The sequence below is a fragment of the Panulirus ornatus genome, chromosome 39, assembly GCF_036320965.1.
Source record: "Panulirus ornatus isolate Po-2019 chromosome 39, ASM3632096v1, whole genome shotgun sequence".
Classification (NCBI taxonomy): domain Eukaryota; kingdom Metazoa; phylum Arthropoda; class Malacostraca; order Decapoda; family Palinuridae; genus Panulirus; species Panulirus ornatus.
Genome location: NC_092262.1, coordinates 6718380 through 6742405, shown reverse-complemented (window position 1 = coordinate 6742405; position 24026 = coordinate 6718380). Strand labels below are relative to the sequence as shown.

Here is a 24026-nt window from a genome sequence, read left to right as displayed (position 1 = left end):
TGTGTTGTGGTGCGCTATAGTGAGGCGGTCGCAAATACAACCACCCCTGCTGCTGCTGCTGCTCACAGTGTAAAGAGGTGGCCTTTGTTTGTGGGGGTGGCAGGTGCGTCGCGCGGCACAGCAAGACCGTGGCTGATGCTGCTGTGAGGCACAACAGCAGTGTGTATCATCTCTACACTCCCCCGGGGGTGGTGGGATGGAGGAGGAGGTGGGGGGGTTTACGATCTCTCTTTCTCTCTCTCTCTCTCTCTCTCTCTCTCTCTCTCTCTCTCTCTCTCTCTCTCTCTCTCTCTCTCTCTCTCTTTGGAGGTGGTTTGATCGAGCAAGTAATGAAAGTGTAAGAGATGTGTGGTAATAAAAAGAGCGTGGTTGAGAGAGCAAAAGAGAGTGTTGAAATGGTTTGGACATATGGAGAGAATGAGAGAGAAAAGATTGAGAAAGAGTATATATGTGTCAGAGGTGGAGAGAAGAAGGAGGAGCGGGAGACCAAATTAGAAGTGGAAGGATAGAGTGAAAAAGACTTAGAGCGATCGCGGCCTGAACATGCAGGAGGGTGAAAGGTGTGCAAAGGATAGAGTAAATTGGAATGATGTGGTATACCGTGGTGAAACGTCTGGGATAAACCATGGAAAGGTGGTTTCGGTGCATTACACAAGACAGCCAGAGACTGAGAATAAATGTGGCAATTTCTTCGGTATGTGTGCACGCAGGGGATACACAGGACCGCATTTTAACAGCATTTGACTGAGAAAAGGCATGAATTGTGCACAGGATTGTTGTCATGTCAATATAGGCGTACGCCTGGGGCCGACTCAGTTCTGTTGTTGTCATGTCACAATAGGTAATTAGATGACCCTCATGGTATTTTTATTGTCTCATCAGTAGAGGGGAAGGCCTGAGACGTGAAACATTTTTTTTTATCATGTTAGTGTAGGGTTGTTGCTAAGGCGATGCTGGTGAGAAACCTGTTTATGTAGTGAACTGTTCAAATGTCATCCTCTGATGTGGCATTGGACCTTATTGTTAATCGTAATCATAAAATGTTTGAATGATATACTTTAACTCAGTATTTTGTCATTCATCTTCTAAACATATCATAAAATGTGTACAAATATTCTTATTGTACTCCTTAATCACTTTTTAATTTTTCCAAGCCACAATTAAGGGAATCGAAAAAATTCTATGTTCGTATGTGTTCGTTTCAACTGTGAACTATATCATAATGATTTCCTGAAATATGCTGAAAATAGCTATAGCATATGTGTACATTTTTGCTTATAATTGTTCATAATAGACAGTTTTCTGGAATATACACCATATATTCCTTAAAAGGCTCAGCTTCCATACAGCACTCCATTTCATAGACAGTGTTTCGGACGAGCAGCAAAATTTGTAAACAGTGTCATTCACAATAAAAGTAAGAATGTTTTTGTACATTTTAATACTTGAGTTAATATCCATCCTCTCCCAAAATCTGAAGCTCTCTTTCGTTTATACTTAAAGTAGAATAATGCGAAGAACAGGATCAAAAGTATTAGCCAGAGGCTATAAGTCCTTGACTTGTGATAAGGCTTAAGTAGCAGTCGTGTTGGTAAGTAATATATTTTTATGAGTATTGCGACATGTGTTATTTAACGTCTTAGATGATAGGGACTGATGAATAAAATCCCTTTGCAGGTTTCAGTTGGACCAAAAGTAGTTTGGTTAATTTACATACAAAAGGTCATAAGAGTTACCACAACTGGTGGGCCTACCAAGGCCTATTGGCCGCCAGTTTGTTCCACTTGACGTACTATAAAGTAATTAAGTGTGATCCATTCAGTTATGGTACAAAATCTGTTAGAAATGTTTGAGTCTTTATTCCTGTACTAAACTGCAATCACCCTTATTTTTGTAGTTATGAAAGTTCCATTGTTCCTTTCTCTCTGTGCCCTTCTGGTCTCATCTATCTCTGCACTAACTGTAGATTTTGCAGTATCTTATAACTTTGATATGAACCCAGGTTTTGGAATTTAGCCTCTCAATCTGTTAATGTGTAAGTCTTTTGAGGCTTCATAGTTAAGAACATTCTCATTCCCTGTGTAATTAGTCTTGTGCACTGTGTCAGCTGCGTTTGCATGTTTGTGATTACCTGTTTGTGTATTATGAGCATGTTATTGTTTAAGGTAGTTATAATTAATCCAAGATGAATGTGAACTTTTCAAAGAATACTTAGATTCACACAACTGTCAAATAATATGGCAAAGACTCAGATATTCATAGAGTGTTTTAAGATGATCTCTGATTTGTAGAGAAACCACAAAGCAGAGGTATTACAGGACTCAGCATGTATGTTATTATGTTGTAAGTGAAAAGTTACTTTTGACAAGGCTGTATCATCATCTTAAAACAAAAGGGAGGACAGTCTCATAAAAAAACTCACTTCAAAGGAGTCAGTTATTTTGCTGCCACAGAAAATAATGCAACCTTGAAGCTACCCATGCTCTAGAAAGATTGGTTCTGTTGTTAAACCAGGATCCTAGGGCAATTATGAATGAAACACACCTCAAAGCAGAGGTGATTTTACTACATAGCCTACCCATTGGAGCCATTGGGCCATAAATAGAAAATTATAACGATAGCTTTAATTTTCCATGATTAGGCTTAAGTATATTATGGTGACAGTAGTATTTTGTCTAAGACACTGTGATGAGTAAGCTACATAGAGTTTTCTTTTACAGATAATGATGAAATTTGAATATTGAAGTGTCTATAAAGGAAAGAAGAGATGGCCCTAGCTGATGTGACTATGCATGAACGTTTGAAAGTGATAAGAAATCATCTGATCTTGCATTCTCGTGTTCAGAAAAATGACTATGATTATACTCAAAGAGTAAGTGCTTCCTTTTATTTTTTTGATTATTTCTATGATGTTTTGCATCGGTTACATTATTTTGAGAAACTTTTGAGGTACTTTAATAGTTTCTGATAAATTTTTTTTTTTTTTTTTTTTTTTTTTTTTTTATACTTTGTCGCTGTCTCCCGCGTTTGCGAGGTAGCGCAAGGAAACAGACGAAAGAAATGGCCCAAGCCCCCCCCCCATACACATGTACATACACACGTCCACACACGCAAATATACATACCTACACAGCTTTCCATGGTTTACCCCAGACGCTTCACATGCCTTGATTCAATCCACTGACAGCACGTCAACCCCTGTATACCACATCGCTCCAATTCACTCTATTCCTTGCCCTCCTTTCACCCTCCTGCATGTTCAGGCCCCGATCACACAAAATCTTTTTCACTCCATCTTTCCACCTCCAATTTGGTCTCCCTCTTCTCCTCGTTCCCTCCACCTCCGACACATATATCCTCTTGGTCAATCTTTCCTCACTCATTCTCTCCATGTGCCCAAACCATTTCAAAACACCCTCTTCTGCTCTCTCAACCACGCTCTTTTTATTTCCACACATCTCTCTTACCCTTACGTTACTTACTCGATCAAACCACCTCACACCACACATTGTCCTCAAACATCTCATTTCCAGCACATCCATCCTCCTGCGCACAACTCTATCCATAGCCCACGCCTCGCAACCATACAACATTGTTGGAACCACTATTCCTTCAAACATACCCATTTTTGCTTTCCGAGATAATGTTCTCGACTTCCACACATTTTTCAAGGCTCCCAAAATTTTCGCCCCCTCCCCCACCCTATGATCCACTTCCGCTTCCATGGTTCCATCCGCTGACAGATCCACTCCCAGATATCTAAAACACTTCACTTCCTCCAGTTTTTCTCCATTCAAACTCACCTCCCAATTGACTTGACCCTCAACCCTACTGTACCTAATAACCTTGCTCTTATTCACATTTACTCTTAACTTTCTTCTTCCACACACTCTACCAAACTCAGTCACCAGCTTCTGCAGTTTCTCACATGAATCAGCCACCAGCGCTGTATCATCAGCAAACAACAACTGACTCACTTCCCAAGCTCTCTCATCCCCAACAGACTTCATACTTGCCCCTCTTTCCAGGACTCTTGCATTTACCTCCCTAACAACCCCATCCATAAACAAATTAAACAACCATGGAGACATCACACACCCCTGCCGCAAACCTACATTCACTGAGAACCAATCACTTTCCTCTCTTCCTACACGTACACATGCCTTACATCCTCGATAAAAACTTTTCACTGCTTCTAACAACTTGCCTCCCACACCATATATTCTTAATACCTTCCACAGAGCATCTCTATCAACTCTATCATATGCCTTCTCCAGATCCATAAATGCTACATACAAATCCATTTGCTTTTCTAAGTATTTCTCACATACATTCTTCAAAGCAAACACCTGATCCACACATCCTCTACCACTTCTGAAACCGCACTGCTCTTCCCCAATCTGATGCTCTGTACATGCCTTCACCCTCTCAATCAATACCCTCCCATATAATTTACCAGGAATACTCAACAAACTTATACCTCTGTAATTTGAGCACTCACTCTTATCCCCTTTGCCTTTGTACAATGGCACTATGCACGCATTCCGCCAATCCTCAGGCACCTCACCATGAATCATACATACATTAAATAACCTTACCAACCAGTCAACAATACAGTCACCCCCTTTTTTAATAAATTCCACTGCAATACCATCCAAACCTGCTGCCTTGCCGGCTTTCATCTTCCGCAAAGCTTTTACTACCTCTTCTCTGTTTACACCCTTTTAAGGTAGGCCTTATTCTTTACATTGAATAAGACTGAATATAGAGTCTTGTTTGAATGCCTGTTTACAGATTTTTTTAACTAATTGTCTTTCCTGTTTTCTTGAGGCAGTATCACGAATGAACAGTAGCCTCGTTTGCACACACCCAGAAAATGATACACCAAAACCAGAGTCTACCATCCAAAGACAAGCCCTAAACATTAATTCATGGTTTACATTGACCACTTTGTATGCCTGGGTCAATCTAAGAATTGGCTCTGGGGGTTGGACCTGTGTGGTAAGTAGGCCTAGGTTCAGGTGCAGGACCAGGTGAAGTGAGAATGTCTATGGGTCATTGGTAAATTGGTTGTTGTTTCTTTTTTGCATACTCCCCTTGGCCATCATCTCTGGGTGGTTCTTATTGGTGGTTCTCCTGGATAGATCATCTCTTTAGCTGTATTTCCTTGATTTATCTTTTGCTGTAATTCACACATGTAATGTTTGAATTTATTATTTTGCAGGTTGAAAGAAAGGTGTTATTCACTCCTTCATCCGTCAGAGGAGAATTGGTGGATGCACTTCACACTGGATTGGCTGAAGTAGGTGTAATAGATGTTGAATTGGAGCCACCACCAAAAGGACTGGAGGAAGAGTATGCCACACTTCTTACTCCAGCTGCTGTTAAATTTGTGGCTGACCTTACTAGACATTTCAACAGTCAAGTTGATCTAGTAAGTTGATAGTTTTTGAGTTTACTCCCTCTTCTGATATCAGATAGGAAAGATTTAGACTTTTCCTTCAAAGTTACTCCAGCAACACTGGGTTCTTGTGGTAAAATAACTGAATTCAGAAATATTTTCTTATCGTACTTTATAAGAATTTTTTTTTTTTTTTTTTTTTTTTTTTGCCGCTGTCTCCCGCGTTTGCGAGGTAGCGCAAGGAAACAGACAAAAGAAATGGCCCAACCCACCCCCATACACATGCCTTGATTCAATCCACTGACAGCACGTCAACCCCGGTATACCACATCGCTCCAATTCACTCTATTCTTTGCCCTCCTTTCACCCTCCTGCATGTTCAGGCCCCGATCACACAAAATCTTTTTCACTCCATCTTTCCACCTCCAATTTGGTCTCCCTCTTCTCCTCGTTCCCTCCACCTCCGACACATATATCCTCTTGGTCAATCTTTCCTCACTCATTCTCTCCATGTGACCAAACCATTTCAAAACACCCTCTTCTGCTCTCTCAACCACGCTCTTTTTATTTCCACACATCTCTCTTACCCTTACGTTACTTACTCGATCAAACCACCTCACACCACACATTGTCCTCAGACATCTCATTTCCAGCACATCCATCCTCCTGCGCACAACTCTATCCATAGTCCACGCCTCGCAACCATACAACATTGTTGGAACCACTATTCCTTCAAACATACCCATTTTTGCTTTCCGAGATAATGTTCTCGACTTCCACACATTCTTCAAGGCTCCCAGAATTTTCGCCCCCTCCCCCACCCTATGATCCACTTCCGCTTCCATGGTTCCATCCGCTGCCAGATCCACTCCCAGATATCTAAAACACTTCACTTCCTCCAGTTTTTCTCCATTCAAACCCACCTCCCAATTGAATTGACCCTCAACCCTACTGTACCTAATAACCTTGCTCTTATTCACATTTACTCTTAACTTTATTCTTCCACACACTTTACCAAACTCAGTCACCAGCTTCTGCAGTTTCTCACATGAATCAGCCACCAGCGCTGTATCATCAGCGAACAACAACTGACTCACTTCCCAAGCTCTCTCATCCCCAACAGACTTCATACTTGCCCCTCTTTCCAAAACTCTTGCATTCACCTCCCTAACAACCCCATCCATAAACAAATTAAACAACCATGGAGACATCACACACCCCTGCCGCAAACCTACATTCACTGAGAACCAATCACTTTCCTCTCTTCCTACACGTACACATGCCTTACATCCTCGATAAAAACTTTTCACTGCTTCTAACAACTTTCCTCCCACACCATATATTCTTAATACCTTCCACAGAGCATCTCTATCAACTCTATCATATACCTTCTCCAGATCCATAAATGCTACATACAAATCCATTTGCTTTTCTAAGTATATATATATATATATATGGGAGGGTATTGATTGAGAGGAAGTGGTAGAGGATGTGTGGATCAGGTGTTTGCTTTGAAGAATGTATGTGAGAAATACTTAGAAAAGCAAATGGATTTGTATGTAGCATTTATGGATCTGGAGAAGGCATATGATAGAGTTGATAGAGATGCTCTGTGGAAGGTATTAAGAATATATGGTGTGGGAGGAAAGTTGTTAGAAGCAGTGAAAAGTTTTTATCGAGGATGTAAGGCATGTGTACGTGTAGGAAGAGAGGAAAGTGATTGGTTCTCAGTGAATGTAGGTTTGCGGCAGGGGTGTGTGATGTCTCCATGGTTGTTTAATTTGTTTATGGATGGGGTTGTTAGGGAGGTGAATGCAAGAGTTTTGGAAAGAGGGGCAAGTATGAAGTCTGTTGGGGATGAGAGAGCTTGGGAAGTGAGTCAGTTGTTGTTCGCTGATGATACAGCGCTGGTGGCTGATTCATGTGAGAAACTGCAGAAGCTGGTGACTGAGTTTGGTAAAGTGTGTGGAAGAATAAAGTTAAGAGTAAATGTGAATAAGAGCAAGGTTATTAGGTACAGTAGGGTTGAGGGTCAATTCAATTGGGAGGTGGGTTTGAATGGAGAAAAACTGGAGGAAGTGAAGTGTTTTAGATATCTGGGAGTGGATCTGGCAGCGGATGGAACCATGGAAGCGGAAGTGGATCATAGGGTGGGGGAGGGGGCGAAAATTCTGGGAGCCTTGAAGAATGTGTGGAAGTCGAGAACATTATCTCGGAAAGCAAAAATGGGTATGTTTGAAGGAATAGTGGTTCCAACAATGCTGTATGGTTGCGAGGCGTGGGCTATGGATAGAGTTGTGCGCAGGAGGATGGATGTGCTGGAAATGAGATGTTTGAGGACAATGTGTGGTGTGAGGTGGTTTGATCGAGTAAGTAACGTAAGGATAAGAGAGATGTGTGGAAATAGAAAGAGCGTGGTTGAGAGAGCAGAAGAGGGTGTTTTGAAATGGTTTGGGCACATGGAGAGAATGAGTGAGGAAAGATTGACCAAGAGGATATATGTGTCGGAGGTGGAGGGAACGAGGAGAAGAGGGAGACCAAATTGGAGGTGGAAAGATGGAGTGAAAAAGATTTTGTGTGATCGGGGCCTGAACATGCAGGAGGGTGAAAGGAGGGCAAGGAATAGAGTGAATTGGAGCGATGTGGTATACAGGGGTTGACGTGCTGTCAGTGGATTGAATCAAGGCATGTGAAGCGTCTGGGGTAAACCATGGAAAGCTGTGTAGGTATGTATATTTGCGTGTGTGGGTGTGTGTATGTACATGTGTATGGGGGGGGGTTGGGCCATTTCTTTCGTCTGTTTCCTTGCGCTACCTCGCAAACGCGGGAGACAGCGACAAAGTATAAAAAAAAAAAAAAAAAAAAAAAAATATATATTTATAAGAAATGTTTAAGCATTATACCCATAATTTTTTTCTTGGATTTTTGAGAACTATGCTTTTACAGCACGAATGAAGAACATCAAAGTCTTATTGTTGACACAGTTTGTTGGCAGTGTATAACATACTCCATACTCTCTCTCATAAAATTAGAATTACCATGCATGTTATATGACATTCCCTCTGAATAGAGGACCATTTTCACAATGCATTTTTTTTTTAAATCTCTGGTAGTGACTTTTCTAGGAACTAACTAGTTTTTTGTAGTTGATTTATTTACCTTGAAGGATGCTAACAAACAGTATTAGAAAATGGTATCAAGAAATTTAACTGGTTAGATTAATTTACTGGAGTAAGTGATTGAGAAAGTTTTTAATTTTCTTTTGTAGATGCTAAAAGAGCGGATAAGAAAAAAGGTAGAGCTGGACATCAGTGGTCATCTCCCAAAGTTTTCAAGGAATCCTCAGGTAAAAGTAGCATCTTAGTAGTTCTTAATCATTTAAGGATAATTCATACTTTTAATGGCTTCATACTGTGATTAATTTACTCTTAGGAAAGAGTTACAGCTACTTGTGATAGAGTACATGTTAAGATGTCTCATTTTTACTCTGCTGATGATGATGATAATACTGTACATGTAATTCGTTGGCCAAGAAGATCCTTAGTGTGAACATCTACAGTCTGAAATATCCAAAATCTGAATGCCCATGCCTTCAGAATCCCTGTCAAAACTATGCCTCAGTTTCCAAGGTTAAATACAAGATATTGATGCTCTCCACTTTTCCTAGTCATTTCTGTTATTTCAAGTCAGCATCTGATTTAAAAGCAGTTAATGTCTTGCACCATGATCAAGTTCTCAAGGGCATTGCGACAAACTACTGCTGCTGATTCCTTGAGAAAGTTATCTCTTTATAAAATGAAAGTAATATATGTAAAAGTAAAAGATATCTACAAATAAATGAGCTAACTTCCTTATGCAGCAGTGGTATAGTACTGAAGTTAACAGTTAGATTGCCTGGTGGAGGCAGTAGTGGAGGAGAGTTGGAAGTAGAGTAGGGCAGAGAACCATGTGATGCAAATTCAGGAATGAGAGTATCACTGACTATGAAAGAAATACATGTAAAAATAAATGATGTGTACAAAATTAGTGAGCTTGCATGAGAAATATGGCTGAGGTGTTATGCTGAGGTTGATGCTTCAGTCAACTGGAGGAAACTCTGGTGGGGTGACCAAGGAAAGGAGTAAATGGGGGATGAACCTTGTGACTCAAATCCAGTAAATGATGCTCACCAGTATTCATTGTTAATGTTTACCTATTTACAATTATATTTATACGTGTTAATTGACAGGCGCGCGAAAGAGAGACTTTTGGATGTTAATGTGCTGAGAGGCTGCAACTGGAGGGATGTCTGATCATTATCTTGTGGAGGCGAAGGTAAAGATTTGTATGGGTTTTCAGAAAAGAAGAGAGAATGTTGGGGTGAAGAGGGTGGTGAGAGTAAGTGAGCTTGGGAAGGAGACTTGTGTGAGGAAGTACCAGGAGAGACTGAGTATAGAATGGAAAAAGGTGAGAACAAAGGAGGTAAGGGGAGTGGGGGAGGAATGGGATGTATTTAGGGAAGCAGTGATGGCTTGCGCAAAAGATGCTTGTGGCATGAGAAGCGTGGGAGGTGGGTTGATTAGAAAGGGTAGTGAGTGTTGGGATGAAGAAGTAAGAGTATTAGCGAAAGAGAAGAGAGAGGCATTTAGACGATTTTTGCAGGGAAAAAATGCAAATGAGTGGGAGATGTATAAAAGAAAGAGACAGGAGGTCAAGAGAAAGGTGCAAGAAGTAAAAAAGAGGGCAAATGAGAGTTGGGGTGAGAGAGTATCATTAAATTTTAGGGAGAATAAAAATATGTTCTGGAAGGAGGTAAATAAAGTCCGTAAGACAAGGGAGCAAATGGGAACTTCAGTGAAGGGGGCTAATGGGGAGGTGATAACAAGTAGTGGTGATGTGAGAAGATGGAGTGAGTATTTTGAAGGTTTGTTGAATGTGTTTGATGGTAGAGTGGCAGATATAGGGTGTTTTGGTCGAGGTGGTGTCCAAAGTGAGAGGGTTAGGGAAAATGATTTGGTAAACAGAGAAGAGGTAGTAAAAGCTTTGCGGAAGATGAAAGCCGGCAAGGCAGCAGGTTTGGATGGTATTGCAGTGGAATTTATTAAAAAAGGGGGTGGCTGTATTGTTGACTGGTTGGTAAGGTTATTTAATGTATGTATGACTCATGGTGAGGTGCCTGAGGATTGGCGGAATGCGGGCATAGTGCCATTGTACAAAGGTAAAAGGGATAAGAGTGAGTGCTCAAATTACAGAGGTATAAGTTTGTTGAGTATTCCTGGTAAATTATATGGGAGGGTATTGATTGAGAGGGTGAAGGCATGTACAGAGCATCAAATTGGGGAAGAGCAGTGTGGTTTCAGAAGTGGTAGAGGATGTGTGGATCAGGTGTTTGCTTTGAAGAATGTATGTGAGAAATACTTAGAAAAGCAAATAGATTTGTATGTAGCATTTATGGATCTGGAGAAGGCATATGATACGAGTTGATAGAGATGCTCTGTGGAAGTTACTAAGAATATATGGTGTGGGAGGCAAGTTGTTAGAAGCAGTGAAAAGTTTTTATCGAGGATGTAAGGCATGTGTACGTGTAGGAAGAGAGGAAAGTGATTGGTTCTCAGTGAATGTAGGTTTGCGGCAGGGATGTGTGATGTCTCCATGGTTGTTTAATTTGTTTATGGATGGGGTTGTTAGGGAGGTGAATGCAAGAGTTTTGGAAAGAGGGGCAAATATGAAGTCTGTTGTGGATGAGAGAGCTTGGGAAGTGAGTCAGTTGTTGTTCGTTGATGATACAGCGCTGGTGGCTGATTCATGTGAGAAACTGCAGAAGCTGGTGACTGAGTTTGGTAAAGTGTGTGAAAGAAGAAAGTTAAGAGTAAATGTGAATAAGAGCAAGGTTATTAGGTACAGCAGGGTTGAGGGTCAAGTCAATTGGGAGGTAAGTTTGAATGGAGAAAAACTGGAGGAAGTAAAGTGTTTTAGATATCTGGGAGTGGATCTGGCAGCGGATGGAACCATGGAAGCAGAAGTGAATCATAGGGTGGGGGAGGGGGCGAAAATTCTGGGAGCCTTGAAGAATGTGTGGAAGTCGAGAACATTATCTGGGAAAGCAAAAATGGGTATGTTTGAAGGAATAGTGGTTCCAACAATGTTGTATGGTTGCGAGGCGTGGGCTATGGATAGAGTTGTGTGCAGAAGGGTGGATGTGCTGGAAATGAGATGTTTAAGGACAATATGTTGTGTGAGGTGGTTTGATCGAGTAAGTAATGTAAGGGTAAGAGAGATGTGTGGAAATAAAAAGAGCGTGGTTGAGAGAGCAGAAGAGGGTGTTTTGAAATGGTTTGGTCACATGGAGAGAATGAGTGAGGAAAGATTGACCAAGAAGATATATGTGTCGGAGGTGGAGGGAACGAGGAGAAGTGCGAGACCAAATTGGAGATGGAAAGATGGAGTGAAAAAGATTTTGTGTGATCGGGGCCTGAACATGCAGGAGGGTGAAAGGCGGGCAAGGAATAGAGTGAATTGGATCGATGTGGTATATCGGGGTCGACATGCTGTCAATGGATTGAATCAGGGCATGTGAAGCATCTGGGGTAAACCATAGAAAGTTGTGTGGGGCCTGGATGTGGAAAGGGAGCTGTGGTTTCGGGCATTATTGCATGACAGCTAGCGACTGAGTGTGAACGAATGGGGCCTTTGTTGTCTTTTCCTAGCGCTACCTCTTACACATGAGGGGGGAGGGGGATGTTATTCCATGTGTGGCGAGGTGGCGATGGGAATGAATAAAGGCAGACAGTGTGAATTGTGTGCATGTGTATATATGTATGTGTCTGTGTGTGTATATATATGTGTACATTGAGATGTATGGGTATTTATATTTGCGTGTGTGGATGTGTATGTTTATACATGTGCATGTAGGTGGGTTGGGCCATTTCTTTCGTCTGTTTCCTTGCGCTACCTCGCAAACGCGGGAGACAGCGACAAAGCAAAATAATAATAATAATAATATTTACACTAAACAATTACTTCTAAAGAGTAGTTATTGCTCATCCATAATAAATGAAATAAAGTGTATACTAAACATATGTTTATTGTCCTTACTCATTCTTCCTTGTCTCAGTATCAGGCAAGGGTGATATAGCTTATGGGAGTTATGTAGATAAAGTGCTGGAAGTTGGATGTTTGTTGGATGCCACTATAAGGGCAGCACAAGTACATAAACTATAGAAATACCTAAGGAAAACACAGAGTACATATGTCTCATATTCAAACTGAAAACAAATGTGCCATTTTGGTGGCTTTTACATTCTTGTGCATTTATTAGTTGGATACTTTTTGTTATAGACGCTTGGACTGGAGAATACCTGTACTATTACAGAATACTGACTGAGTTCCCTAATATTATTTTCCAGGCACAGGATGAGAACTGGAAAGTGGCTCCAGTACCAAGGAGAGTTATATCTCGTAGTCTAGACCTAGGGGATGTATCTCCTTCTAACACAGACAAGTTTGTAGAGGCCTTACAGTGTGATGTCAATGGTATACAGACAGACTTTGATGATGGCCATTGTCCAACCTGGCAGGGACAGCTTCGTGGGCTTCACAATGTTTACAAAGCTGTTTTTGGTCTCTTTCCTGGAATAGGAGATATCAGTCAAGTCCCTGTGTTGATGCTGCGTCCTCGTGCCTGGAACATGATTGAACACAATATGCTGGTAAGTATGACAATAGATCATTTTTTTTAATGATCTTATTTTCTGTCTGAGTATGATGTACAATATAACCGTTTTTATTACATGTCTATATATGTAAACCCCCTCACCCTTACATCTGCTGCCATTTACCTTACAGATTTATCTGTATGGAAATGTATATATCTTTCAGCAATGCTTTCTCTAATGCTCATAGGAATCTGCGTTTGGGAAAGGAAAATTTTTTTACTTTAAAACTAACATTTTGGAAAGCTCTGATGTTAGCAATTTTTACCTAGTCAGAGGAGCAAATAGGTTTGTTGATTTGATGAGTAATATCCCAACTGAACCAAGAATATGTATTTCATATATTTCAGGTTGATGGTAAAGAGGTTCCTGGGCCTCTTTTTGATTTTGGCCTTCTGATGTTTCATTGTGCTTCACGTCTTCTGGCTGCGGAAAGTGGGCCATTCTTTTACCTCTCAAAACTTGAAGGAGCCAATGAGGCTAGAGTTTGGAATAACATCTTTTGCTGGGCCCAGGAGAAGCTGGACATCCCTCAAGGTTTGTGCTATGTGATTTCACCATCTTTTCCTAATGTACACATTAAAGCACAGTTGGAAAAAGTTAAGATAATGCAGTCATGTCCCAAATTTGAGATCCAAATGTGAATAATTAATAGAATAGGAAATACAAAATGAAATGGAAATTCAGTATTGAGTATTGGTATCATGAGAGTTAATTGTGACAAATATTTTTCTGTTTTCTCCTTTCTTGTTTTGAAAATCCTTTTAGCGTACATTTACTGAGGCACTCTTGAATCTTATTGCAAATTAGTCATTCCATATTATTGTCACTTAAAGGAAGCAAAGGTCTAAACCCACTTCATTCATCCATCCATTTATGCATTAGTTTGTCCACCCATCCACTTGTCCGTCTATCAAAACAGTTTCTTTCATGTAAAACTGTCTTTGAGGGTTTCCTTCAGAGTTGGCAAAACAGGGAAGAAATACTCACAATTGAAGTCTGACTGTATCTTTGGTATCTGTTCCCTCCAGGAACTCCCATCAAGGGGGTAGCCATTGCAAATGAGTCAACATTTATCCCTGTCCTTACTTGCCTCCCTTGCTACACCATTCGACACATTCTTCCACCATTTTCTCTCCCTCTGTTACTCTTCAAGTCTGTTTCTTAGGATCTTATTTCTTGATGAAATTAGTTAATAGTGTTCACCAATTTTGCTAAGATGAAGTGCCATTTGCCACTCAGGTATTATAACCTTTAGCACCGATTGTTTTTAATATACTTTTGGATTAGTCCTCCAGTTTACTTGTTATGAATTGCCTGTTGTTTGCTGTGGAGCAGGATATACGCATTCAGAGTCCTTATGTGTCTGATAGACAGACAATTGTTGGACCATAGTCTGGCACATGCATTATTATTTTGACTTATATATTGAGTCATTTGTTTCAGGTTGAGGGAATATAATGAATAATTTTTTCCAGGTGGAGGGAAAATATGGATACATTTCTCTGATAAACAAGTGTTGGGCTAAACTGTGGTATGTGGATTATGTTCTCAGATTGTATATTGAATAATTTGTCTCTCATGGAAAGATGCATGGGTATTTTTGATGAGAAGAAAACTAGTATTGTCCTCTATGTGCACAGCTGTGTCCTCATTTGATAAGCATGTGACTTTCAAGTGCTTTTGAGTAGAGCAATTTTATTTTGTATTTATAGACTAGTGTTTGCACAATGATGGAAGAGGCTCAAAAGATATATGCATCTTTTATTCACTCTCTGTTATCTAGTGTGAATGACCTTGGTACCTATCAGACCAGTACTTTTCTGGCAGTTAACTTGTTTCATTTGTTTAGGGGGTTATGATTAGGTTTCACATAGAAAATGGAAAATTATGGCTTATATGTATTTTTAGGTGGTTAGACTTCCTTGTTGGAACTGAGCTACCATAACTGAATAGAACTAATCACTTTATATATTATGTGTCATTCCTTCAGGCCTCCTCTGTCAGAGTGCAAAAGTAGTCGTAAAACAAAACGGATATGCTTTCATCTCAAACCTCCTTTCTCAGAATGCAGAAGTAGTCTTTTCTCCTTCAAGCCTCCTTTTTCAGAATGCAGAAATAGATTTTATGTTAACCAGATTTTCCTTTACTTTATCTCTTTTTGTACAAGCAGGAGGCAGTAGCTTGACATACTTAATTGTTAAAGTAATACAAACCTGTCATATATTTTTGAAATATTGTAAAAAGACACGGCATTGGTCATCTTTGTTTTGATTGTAAGAACTAATTGACTATTATTTATCATTGTAACATTTTTGATATGACAGTTTAAGTTTTGACAATTCTGTACTATGTTCAGAAACTGTATTTATATGAGGTACTGAATTATTCAACTTTCTTGTAGAGTAGAATGTGTATGGAGTATATATTTGCAAGACATTCAGTATATGTATGGTGGGTTTGATGGTGAGTGTTGATAATGTTCATGTAATTTCACAGTGATTATTTACAGACTCGGATACATTTCAGGTACGATTAAGGCATGTGTGTTAATAGAAAATATACTTGCATCATTTGAGATGGAGGAGATACTGTACGAGCTACGCAACCATTCCCTTGGGCTCAACTGTGGTATATGGGACTATTCAGCTTCGTTTGTCAATAAGTTCGGTTAGTAACTGACATTGTTCTTTTTCTTATATACTAGAGATTTATTTAAGCATTTGAAAAATTATTTAATGTCATATGAACTGTAACATCTGCAGCATTTCTTAATATGATTTAGTAGTATTTTGAGTATGTCATACATCGCTAGAACTACACAAAGTCCTTTCCATTTTACTTTGTCGTAGTTTTTCTTTACATCAGAGAGTGCTTCATACAGTTTCTCCACTGAATCTTTCTCTAATACATGCAGAAGTAGAGAAATTTATTAATCTAAATTTGTTGAAGACATCCTTTTATTTATCAATTCGCTCATCCATGTAATCAATTTTTAGCATGTCATCATAATTTATGTTCAAGGACATAGGAGTGATTTTGTTCTGCCAGACCGCAATAAGTATGTAAACATGCAGCGCCATTTTCTTCGCTGTTATATGAATTTGGTCATCCACATCTGTCATAAACGAGGGGCACATGCAACTGGTGGTATGGCAGCAACAATCTTGGAATCCCGGTAAGATTTGTCGAACTCCACTTGAGTTTATAGAAGGTAAGTGATAAAGTGAACAACTATCTGTAGTAGCCTTAATCTCCTAGGTCTGTAGAGGGTTTTATTTTCTGTGTAGTTTCTTTACGTTATTTCCAGTTGTACATTGTGATGGTCAGAGCAGTGCCCTTTGAAAAGTCATTATCCACCCTTATTTCACTATATTCATGAATGCTAACTCTCTTACGGTTACACTTTCTCATCATGTCATTTTACTTTACCTTTGTGTGATTCAGTACGTGTTTTGTCATTCTTTAGACACGTTTTTAGTCCTTAATCACACCTCTTCATATTATCCATTTACTCTTTGTATTTATGTATCCCATGATGTTATGATTTATCATAATGTTTAGAAAAGGTACAAGATGTGATGACTTTGCTGGTAAGTGGTAGAAGTCATTACTAAACAATTATTGATGAAGTAGATTTACCCTTTATTAATGTTGTCAGTACTGTTTCCTAAAGAATATTTCTATGAAGCTCACAAGAGTTGTAAATTGCATTATATTACCTCTTTGTACCTACATGGAGGGAGTGTACACTTGTGGTGTCTCTTGTGTTGGGGTTCTTTTCTATCATACAATTTCTTGAACTTTTGAAGTCTATTTTGCATTCACTATTTCATCATGTAGCTTGTTTCATTCTTCTCTGTATCATTAACCCAATTATGAATTGATTTTATGTACATTTGTGGTTAATCTGCCCTCAACTTTTGTCATTGCTTTGTTGGAATACTAGGATTATGTTTTTGCCTGAATTGCATAAGGGAAGAAAGAGAAACCCTCATGATTCTATTAATCGATCTATATCCATGATGCCTGTTCTCTTCTGGAACCTCCTTAAGGGGGTGGCCATGGCAATAGAGCATTCAGTATTTGTATGACCCAAATCCAATTTCATCCTTTTTTTTTCTTAAGTACTATCTTATGCATTTATGTTCATGAAAACTGGTATATCCCCAGGGACCTCAACATTGTAACAAAAGTTGTTGAGAGTAAAATGCGTGAATGGCTTGCTGGTGCGGATGGCTTCATGGTCTATGATGTACGCTTAGTTCCAGTGATGCGAAAAGTAAGTGTTGATACCTGGCAAATATCATTAGATTGCATATTATGAGGAAGATGAGGTAGTAGCTAATTAGTGGAAAACAGAATGTGTGATCTTGTATATAAGTGAAAGTATATATGAATTTGTAAGTGTTTTGTTCTGTAATGTTTTGAGAAAGTATAGCAGGGACCACATAGCTTTACAGTTTTGAAAATGCATAATGGAGGTAAACAAGACAAATATGGGAGTGCATGCCATAATGTGATATGTTAGTGCTTCCCTTGACTACTCACAGGTTTCTACTAGCACTTTTTTCCACTAAAAGAACTTTTAATATAACTAATTAGTCTGCAACCTTGCTGACACAGGTGGTGGCGATGCTGTTTCCTGTGAGGCAGGGTGGTGCTGGGAATGTATGAAAGCATGCAAGTATGAATATGTGCATGTATATGTATGTAGATGTCTGTGTATGTGTATGTATATTTATGTGTATATGATATGTATGTAAATGTATGTGTATTTGCATGTATGTATATATGTTTATATGAGTGGATGGGTCTTTTTTCGTTTGTTTCTTGGCACTACCTCATTGGTGCAGGAAACGGTGATCAGGTATGATAACTATGAAATGATTAGTCTGCTGCAGCAAGGAGCTTTTTCAGTGAATCCTTGATCTTTTTTTTTTCTGTCCATTTATGTAGAAACAAAGTTTTAAGGATGTTACTAAAGAACTGGTGGTTGCAGTAGACTTGCTAGTCATGTGGAAGGTTCTTATAATGGGAGTTTTATCCTTTTAAAAAGTAATTACAGTCAGACTATTTACCTCACATTTTTCATATCTTTGTAAATGGAAGAATGTAGAAATGTATGTACAGATGTTATGGATCAGTTTGTCAGAGATGCTAATATGAGTGAGATGAAGTTTGACAATTTTCACACTGATTATATCTGACTTTACAGAGGCTGTATGCATAAGATTTTTTTTTTTCTAAGTCTTTGTTGTATTAATTAAACATGACAGGCTTGTTTCTTCTGAAAGGCACATACCTAAAAGTAATGTATTTTTCTGTCTTTTAACTAGTTTCTATTGATCTTGATGACCCTTAGCAAGTACCTAGAGTTGGTATGTCACTGATCTGATGGTTGCTTACATGGCAGGTGGATATTTAAACACAGCAATGATACCAGCACACATTTGCAATTAAATCTGGCTGCAAGTTATTACACTGTAAGTGAGAAGATACCTTCAGGGTGGTTGTATCATCACCAGTGGACAGAGAGGAATACAGTCATTGGAGATCATTTCCCTCCAACAGAGCCTATCATTTCCCTACACTTGCTTGGAATGCAGCCTTGAAGCTACAGTAGCTCCATAAAATGGTCCAAGTGTTGTATAATAATAATGAAATCACGTATGAACAATTGTACAATATAGTTTCATTCTTGTTCCATTATAATCATAGAATTGTTATATCACTTTTCTGATATACAGAATAAGCCTAACTGAATTGTCACATTTGCTACAGTTTGGCATGAGTTTCCTGCATTCACAGACTGAAGTCACTGAAATTCATCCAGACTTTGGAAGCTCATCTTTGAGCCACAAGAGAGTGAACAAACTCCATACATTTTAGAGATTTTCATTTGTTATCAAGAGGTCTCGCTGCCATGATTGACGGTCCTTAGCTTCCTGTGGCCATGGAGAAAGATTTCCTTCCTCTTTAATAAGATCAATTGAAGTCTGCTTTCGAATTGAGTCCGAGTTAATTCTCTGGAAAAATATAGGTCCTTGAGTCTCTCCTTTTCTTTGATTCTTATTTTGGGAGGGCCAAACAATGTGTAAAATAGATATTTGCTCAGCTTTTGTGTTTATGTACCATCCTTGTTTGACAGATCTTCGGATTATTTGAATTAGTTACTGAGTCTTATATCACCTCAGTTCCATGCTTAACTTTTTAGTTTCATACTGTTTGTATAAACTAAAAGGACACAATAATAGCAAAGCATAGGATTATCATAGTATTCTTTAAAAGTGCTATATAATACTGATTTTGTTTTTCAGATGATGCCCAAGGCCAAATTTACTAACCAGATACACAATCTACGGGATGATGTGCGAGTCACTGCAGAAGACCTGTTAGAAATGCCTTCAGGTATTAGGAGAAAAATCATTTGAATAGTCATAGCTTTTTTGCTTGTGCTTATATGATATGCTGGAGGGGAAATCCATTCCTAAGTATCTTTTCATCAACAAAGCTCTAAAGTGTCTCTTACGATGAATGTTGGATGGCTTTCCTAGAGATTTCTCTAAGTACAATTATCTCTGATTTCTTTAGAGAGTGGTACAGGTTCAGTACTTGAAATTTACAGTCAGTAACTTCAAATCCATATTTTTTGTTGGTGTTTTTCTACCTATTTTCTTTTTCTTAAAAAGGTATTATTTATTTATTTATTTATTTACAGGTGGTGTTACGCTAGAAGGTCTGAAGCACAATATTGCTGTTGGTATCCTCTTCATTGATTCTTGGTTACAAGGCAAGGGTCACTACATATATAAAGCAGCAGTAGAAGATTCAGCTACAGCAGAGATTTCTAGGTCACAAGTCTGGCAGTGGATCAGACATAGGGTGAGAATATTTAGTGTTGTTAGAAATTTATAGCTGAAATATGAACAACAAAGTACGTAAATTGTCAAGAGATATGATAGTGAGTTTGCATGCATGTGAAAATGTGTGTAATGGGTAAGGTATTTGAAGATTTTTGGTTATCTTTCTTATGAAGAAAATACCTTTTCTTATTCTAAGATGTTATATTAATAGACCTCCATGATAGTAAATTACACACAGAGTTTCCTTATAGTGCCAAGAGCCTGGGAAGTTGTTATAGTTTTTTAGGGGTAACATACATATTTTGTATAAGCTTAAGTGCCTAAGAATGAGTTTTTATTTTCTTGAGGAAAAAATGATATAGCCTTTACTAAAACACCATACAACATTCAGTATATTGTGTTCATGATTTACCGTACACCTTAGCTTATTAGAATGTTACATGAAATGAAAAAAATGAAAAACTGTGATGAAGCATGACTGCAGTATAAAAAACTGGAGGATGCTTTTACCATGGGTGTGAATGAATAAAGATGTAGTCTGCTAGGGAGACATGTGTATTTAAATTAGGCGTGCATTGGTGTGAAATACGCATTACAAGGATATAGGAAAACGTAATGTATGCAGTAACTTTTGAAAGAAGGCCATAAGATTTGAAAAGCTAAACAGAAAGAAAACTTATCAGCTTATGGTTAGCAAAAGAAAATAGTGGGAAGATTCAGGTTAAATGTATCAAAGTAGTATCCTTGGGAGGAATTACTGAAGTGTTTTATACAGGAGAAAGAAGTGGAATTGGTAATGAGGAAGGCTGAAGATTATAAGAATTGTTGGAAATGCATACTTTATTGATATGAGAAGTATGAATTTTAGTGCCAATGTGAAAAAAAATTCCTGAAATAGACTGCACTTTTTCCTTTTCAATTAAAGTTACATGCATAATGAGTAAGGTTTCTTTCAGGCTGTGCTTGAGGACAGTAAAGAAGTTATCTCCAGAGGCCTTGTGCAAAAGCTAATGAAAGACTTCGTAGACTCTGCTATCACTTCAGGTGACCTTGTACATACTGATAATGACAGGGAAAGGTTACAAGCAGCTGCTGAAATATTTGAAGAAGTTGTGACAAAAAGGGATTTCCCAGAGTTCCTGACAACATATTTAAACCTCGACCATACTTTCCTAAGTTATCAGAAAAATTATTCAGTGTAAAAGGTTTTCTTTTCCTTGAAAATTTAACTAAATTTTTCTCAACAGTTCTAAAAAGAATAATATAAGTGTTTTGGTTTTGTTTCTTCCCCTCAGATATGTCAGGTAAGAGAAGATAGGTGAAGAGAGAAGAGGTGGTGAAAGTCTTACGAAGGATGAAGTGTGACAAGGCATCTAGAGTGGGTGGTATTACTGTTGACTTTATTAAGAAAGGGGATGATTGTGCTGTTGAGTGGCTAGTTAGGATTTTCAATGTATGTATGGATCATGGTGAATTACTTAAGGATTTGCTTTTGTATAAATGGAAGGGGGATAAAATTGAGTGTTCAAACTGCAGAGGTATAAGTTTCTTGAGTGTACCCGGTAAGTTGTGTGGGAGGGTAGTGATTGAGAGAGTGAAGATATGTACAGAGCATCAGACTGAGGAAGAACTATGGTTTCAGAAATGGTAGAGGATGTGGATCAGGTGTTTGCACTGAAGAATGTGTATGAGAAATACTTTAAGAGACAGATGGATTTGTATGTGGATCTGGGAAAAGCATATTATAGAGTTGATAGAGATGCTATGTTGAAGGTCTTACGAATATATGGTATGGGAGGAAAGCTACTAGAAGCAGTGAGAAGGTTTTATCAAGTGTTTGGGGCATGTGTACAAGTAGGGAGAGAGGAGAGAGAATGGTTCCAAGTGGAGGTTGGTCTGTGGCAGGGATGTGTGATGTTACTGTGGTTGTTTATTTTGTTTATGGTTGGGATGATAAGGGAGGTTGGTAAAAGCAAAAGTCTTGGAGAGAGGAGGGAGAGCCTAGGAAGGGAGTGTTGTTTGCTGATGATAGAACAGTGTAGGCAGATTCGAGTGTGAAATTGCAGAAGTTGGTGACTGAGTTTGGAAGGGTGTATGACTGGAGGAAGTTGAGAGTAAATGTGAATAGAAGCAAGGTTATTAGGTTTAGCAGAGTTGAGGGACAGGCTAGTTGGGCTGTGAGTTTGAATGGAAAAAATTTAGTAGAAGTGAAATGTTTTAGATACCTGGAAGTCGTCATAGCAGCGAATGGAACCATGGAAGTGGAAGTGAGTCATAGGGTGGGTGAGGGGGTGAAGGTTCTGGGAGCACTAATGAGTCTGTAGAAAGAGAGATAGTTAAATGGGAGGGCAAGAATGGGTGTGTTTCAGGAGGAGGGTGAATGTGTTGGAAACGAAATGTTAGAGGACAGTATGTGGTGTGAGGTGGTTTGACTGATAAAGTAATGAAAGGGTAAGAGAGAGGTTTGGTAATAAAAAGAGTGAGCCTGAGAGAGCTGAAGAAGTTATGCTGAAATGGTTTGGACAAAGAGAGAGTGAGTGAGGAAAGGTTGCCAAAAAGCATATATATGACAGAATGAAGGGAACAAGGAGAACAGGTAGACACAACTGGAGATGGAACGATAGATTGAAAAAGATTTTGAGCAGTCGGGACTTAAATATGCAGGAGGGTGAAAGGCGTGCATGGAATAAAATTAGTTAGAATCATGTGGTATACAGGGGTTGATGTGCTGTGAGTGGGCTAAATCAAGGCATATGATGCATTCAGGGTAAACCATGAAAAGGTCTGTGGGGCTTGGTTGTGGTTAGGGAGCTGTGGTTTTGGTGCATTACATATGATAGCTAAAGAATGGATGAGTGAATATGACCTTTCTTCATCTGTTCCTGGCTCTACCTCACTAACACAGGAAATGGCTGTCATGTATGGAAAGAAATATTTGAACATATGGTGAGCATGATTGAGGTTGACAAAGAGGATGTGTATGTCAGAGGTGAATGGGAAAAGAAGTAGGAGACCAAACTGGAGATAGAAGGATGGAATGAATAGGGTTTTGAGTGGTTGGGGCCTGGACATGTAGGAGGATGTAAGGTTTGCATCGGATAAAGTGAACTGGAGCAATTTGTTATAAAGGGGGTGACATGCTGTCATCGAACTGAACCAGGGAAGATGAAGCAGCCAGTGGAAACCACATGAAAGGTGTATGGTACCTGTTTGTGGTTGGGGGCTGTGGTTGTGGCTCAGTGCACATGACAGCCAGAAAATGGATGTGAGTAAATAAGGCCTTTGTTCATCTGTTCCTTGCTCTACCCCTTAGTAATGTAGGAAACAGTGAACAGTTATGTAGGAAAATTTATATTTTTGACAAATGATCTTTTTTCTTTCTTTCATACTATTTGCCATTTCCCGCATTAGCGAGGTAGCGTTAAGAACAGAGGACTGGGCCTTAGAGGGAATATCCTCACCTGGCCCCCTTCTCTGTTCCTTCTTTTGGAGAAAAAAAAAAAAGAAAAAAAAAAGATATATATCTTTTATATTGTTAATTAAAGCATGGTGCTAAGTTTTGTATATTTATCCTATATTTATGTATCATATATAATATATAATAAGGCTTTTAATTTGAATACCTAAGGTTTTGTTGAAATTCAATAGGCAAGCCGTTTTCATGAAAAAAATATATAACAGTAGATTCGGTGAAATTTAATGGAACAATAAGCATAATAGATAGGAATTATGTATAGTGGGCATGGATGGACAAGGACTTGAGCGTTGTTGGTTGAAGTTATGTATCACTAATCGAAATAAGCCCAAGAGGCTTAAGTTAGATCCTTTGGCTGTACAGGGATAGTGGAAATATCTGCATTTAATATATGACTCCAGTGTTAAAACATCTTTTAATATTGCAGATTGTTGCAATACTAAGCAATTTTCAGGTCTGTGATATGTTAGAACTTACCTCCCTCATTGTAAGCAAAGAAATACAAGACTGATTTTGGAGTTGTTTGTAATTCCATACTCTTTCTCAGCTTAATCTTGAATTTCAGATCATAACATACACTTTTACCCTTCACTG

At 38.8% G+C, this 24026-nt stretch overlaps 1 protein-coding gene across 2 annotated transcripts; it reads left to right on the top strand.

Moving 5' to 3' along the window:
* The first annotated feature begins 1356 nt into the window (after positions 1 to 1356).
* LOC139761072 (uncharacterized) lies at positions 1357 to 23950 on the top strand. Of its 2 annotated transcripts, none has more exons than XM_071684895.1 (12): positions 1357 to 1417; positions 2721 to 2872; positions 5224 to 5433; positions 8669 to 8746; positions 12786 to 13088; positions 13442 to 13628; positions 15621 to 15761; positions 16116 to 16269; positions 17265 to 17373; positions 19412 to 19502; positions 19813 to 19976; positions 20914 to 23950. In XM_071684895.1, the coding sequence occupies exons 2-12, from the start codon at positions 2768 to 2770 to the stop codon at positions 21157 to 21159; spliced, it is 1788 nt and encodes a 595-aa protein (XP_071540996.1). In that variant the 5' UTR covers positions 1357 to 1417; positions 2721 to 2767; the 3' UTR covers positions 21160 to 23950. The 2 variants fall into 2 exon arrangements, with proteins under 2 accessions (XP_071540996.1, XP_071540995.1); XM_071684894.1 differs by having other exon boundaries at positions 1395 to 1591.
* Positions 23951 to 24026: the final 76 nt, after the last annotated feature.

Coding starts and splice junctions, on each gene's coding strand:
- LOC139761072 (XM_071684895.1), top strand. CDS start 2,768: ATGGCCCTAGCTGATGTGACTATGCATGAACGTTTGAAAGTGATAAGA. Junction 8,747..12,785: donor AGTTTTCAAGGAATCCTCAG/GTAAAAGTAGCA, acceptor ATTATTTTCCAG/GCACAGGATGAGAACTGGAA. Junction 13,089..13,441: donor TGATTGAACACAATATGCTG/GTAAGTATGACA, acceptor CATATATTTCAG/GTTGATGGTAAAGAGGTTCC.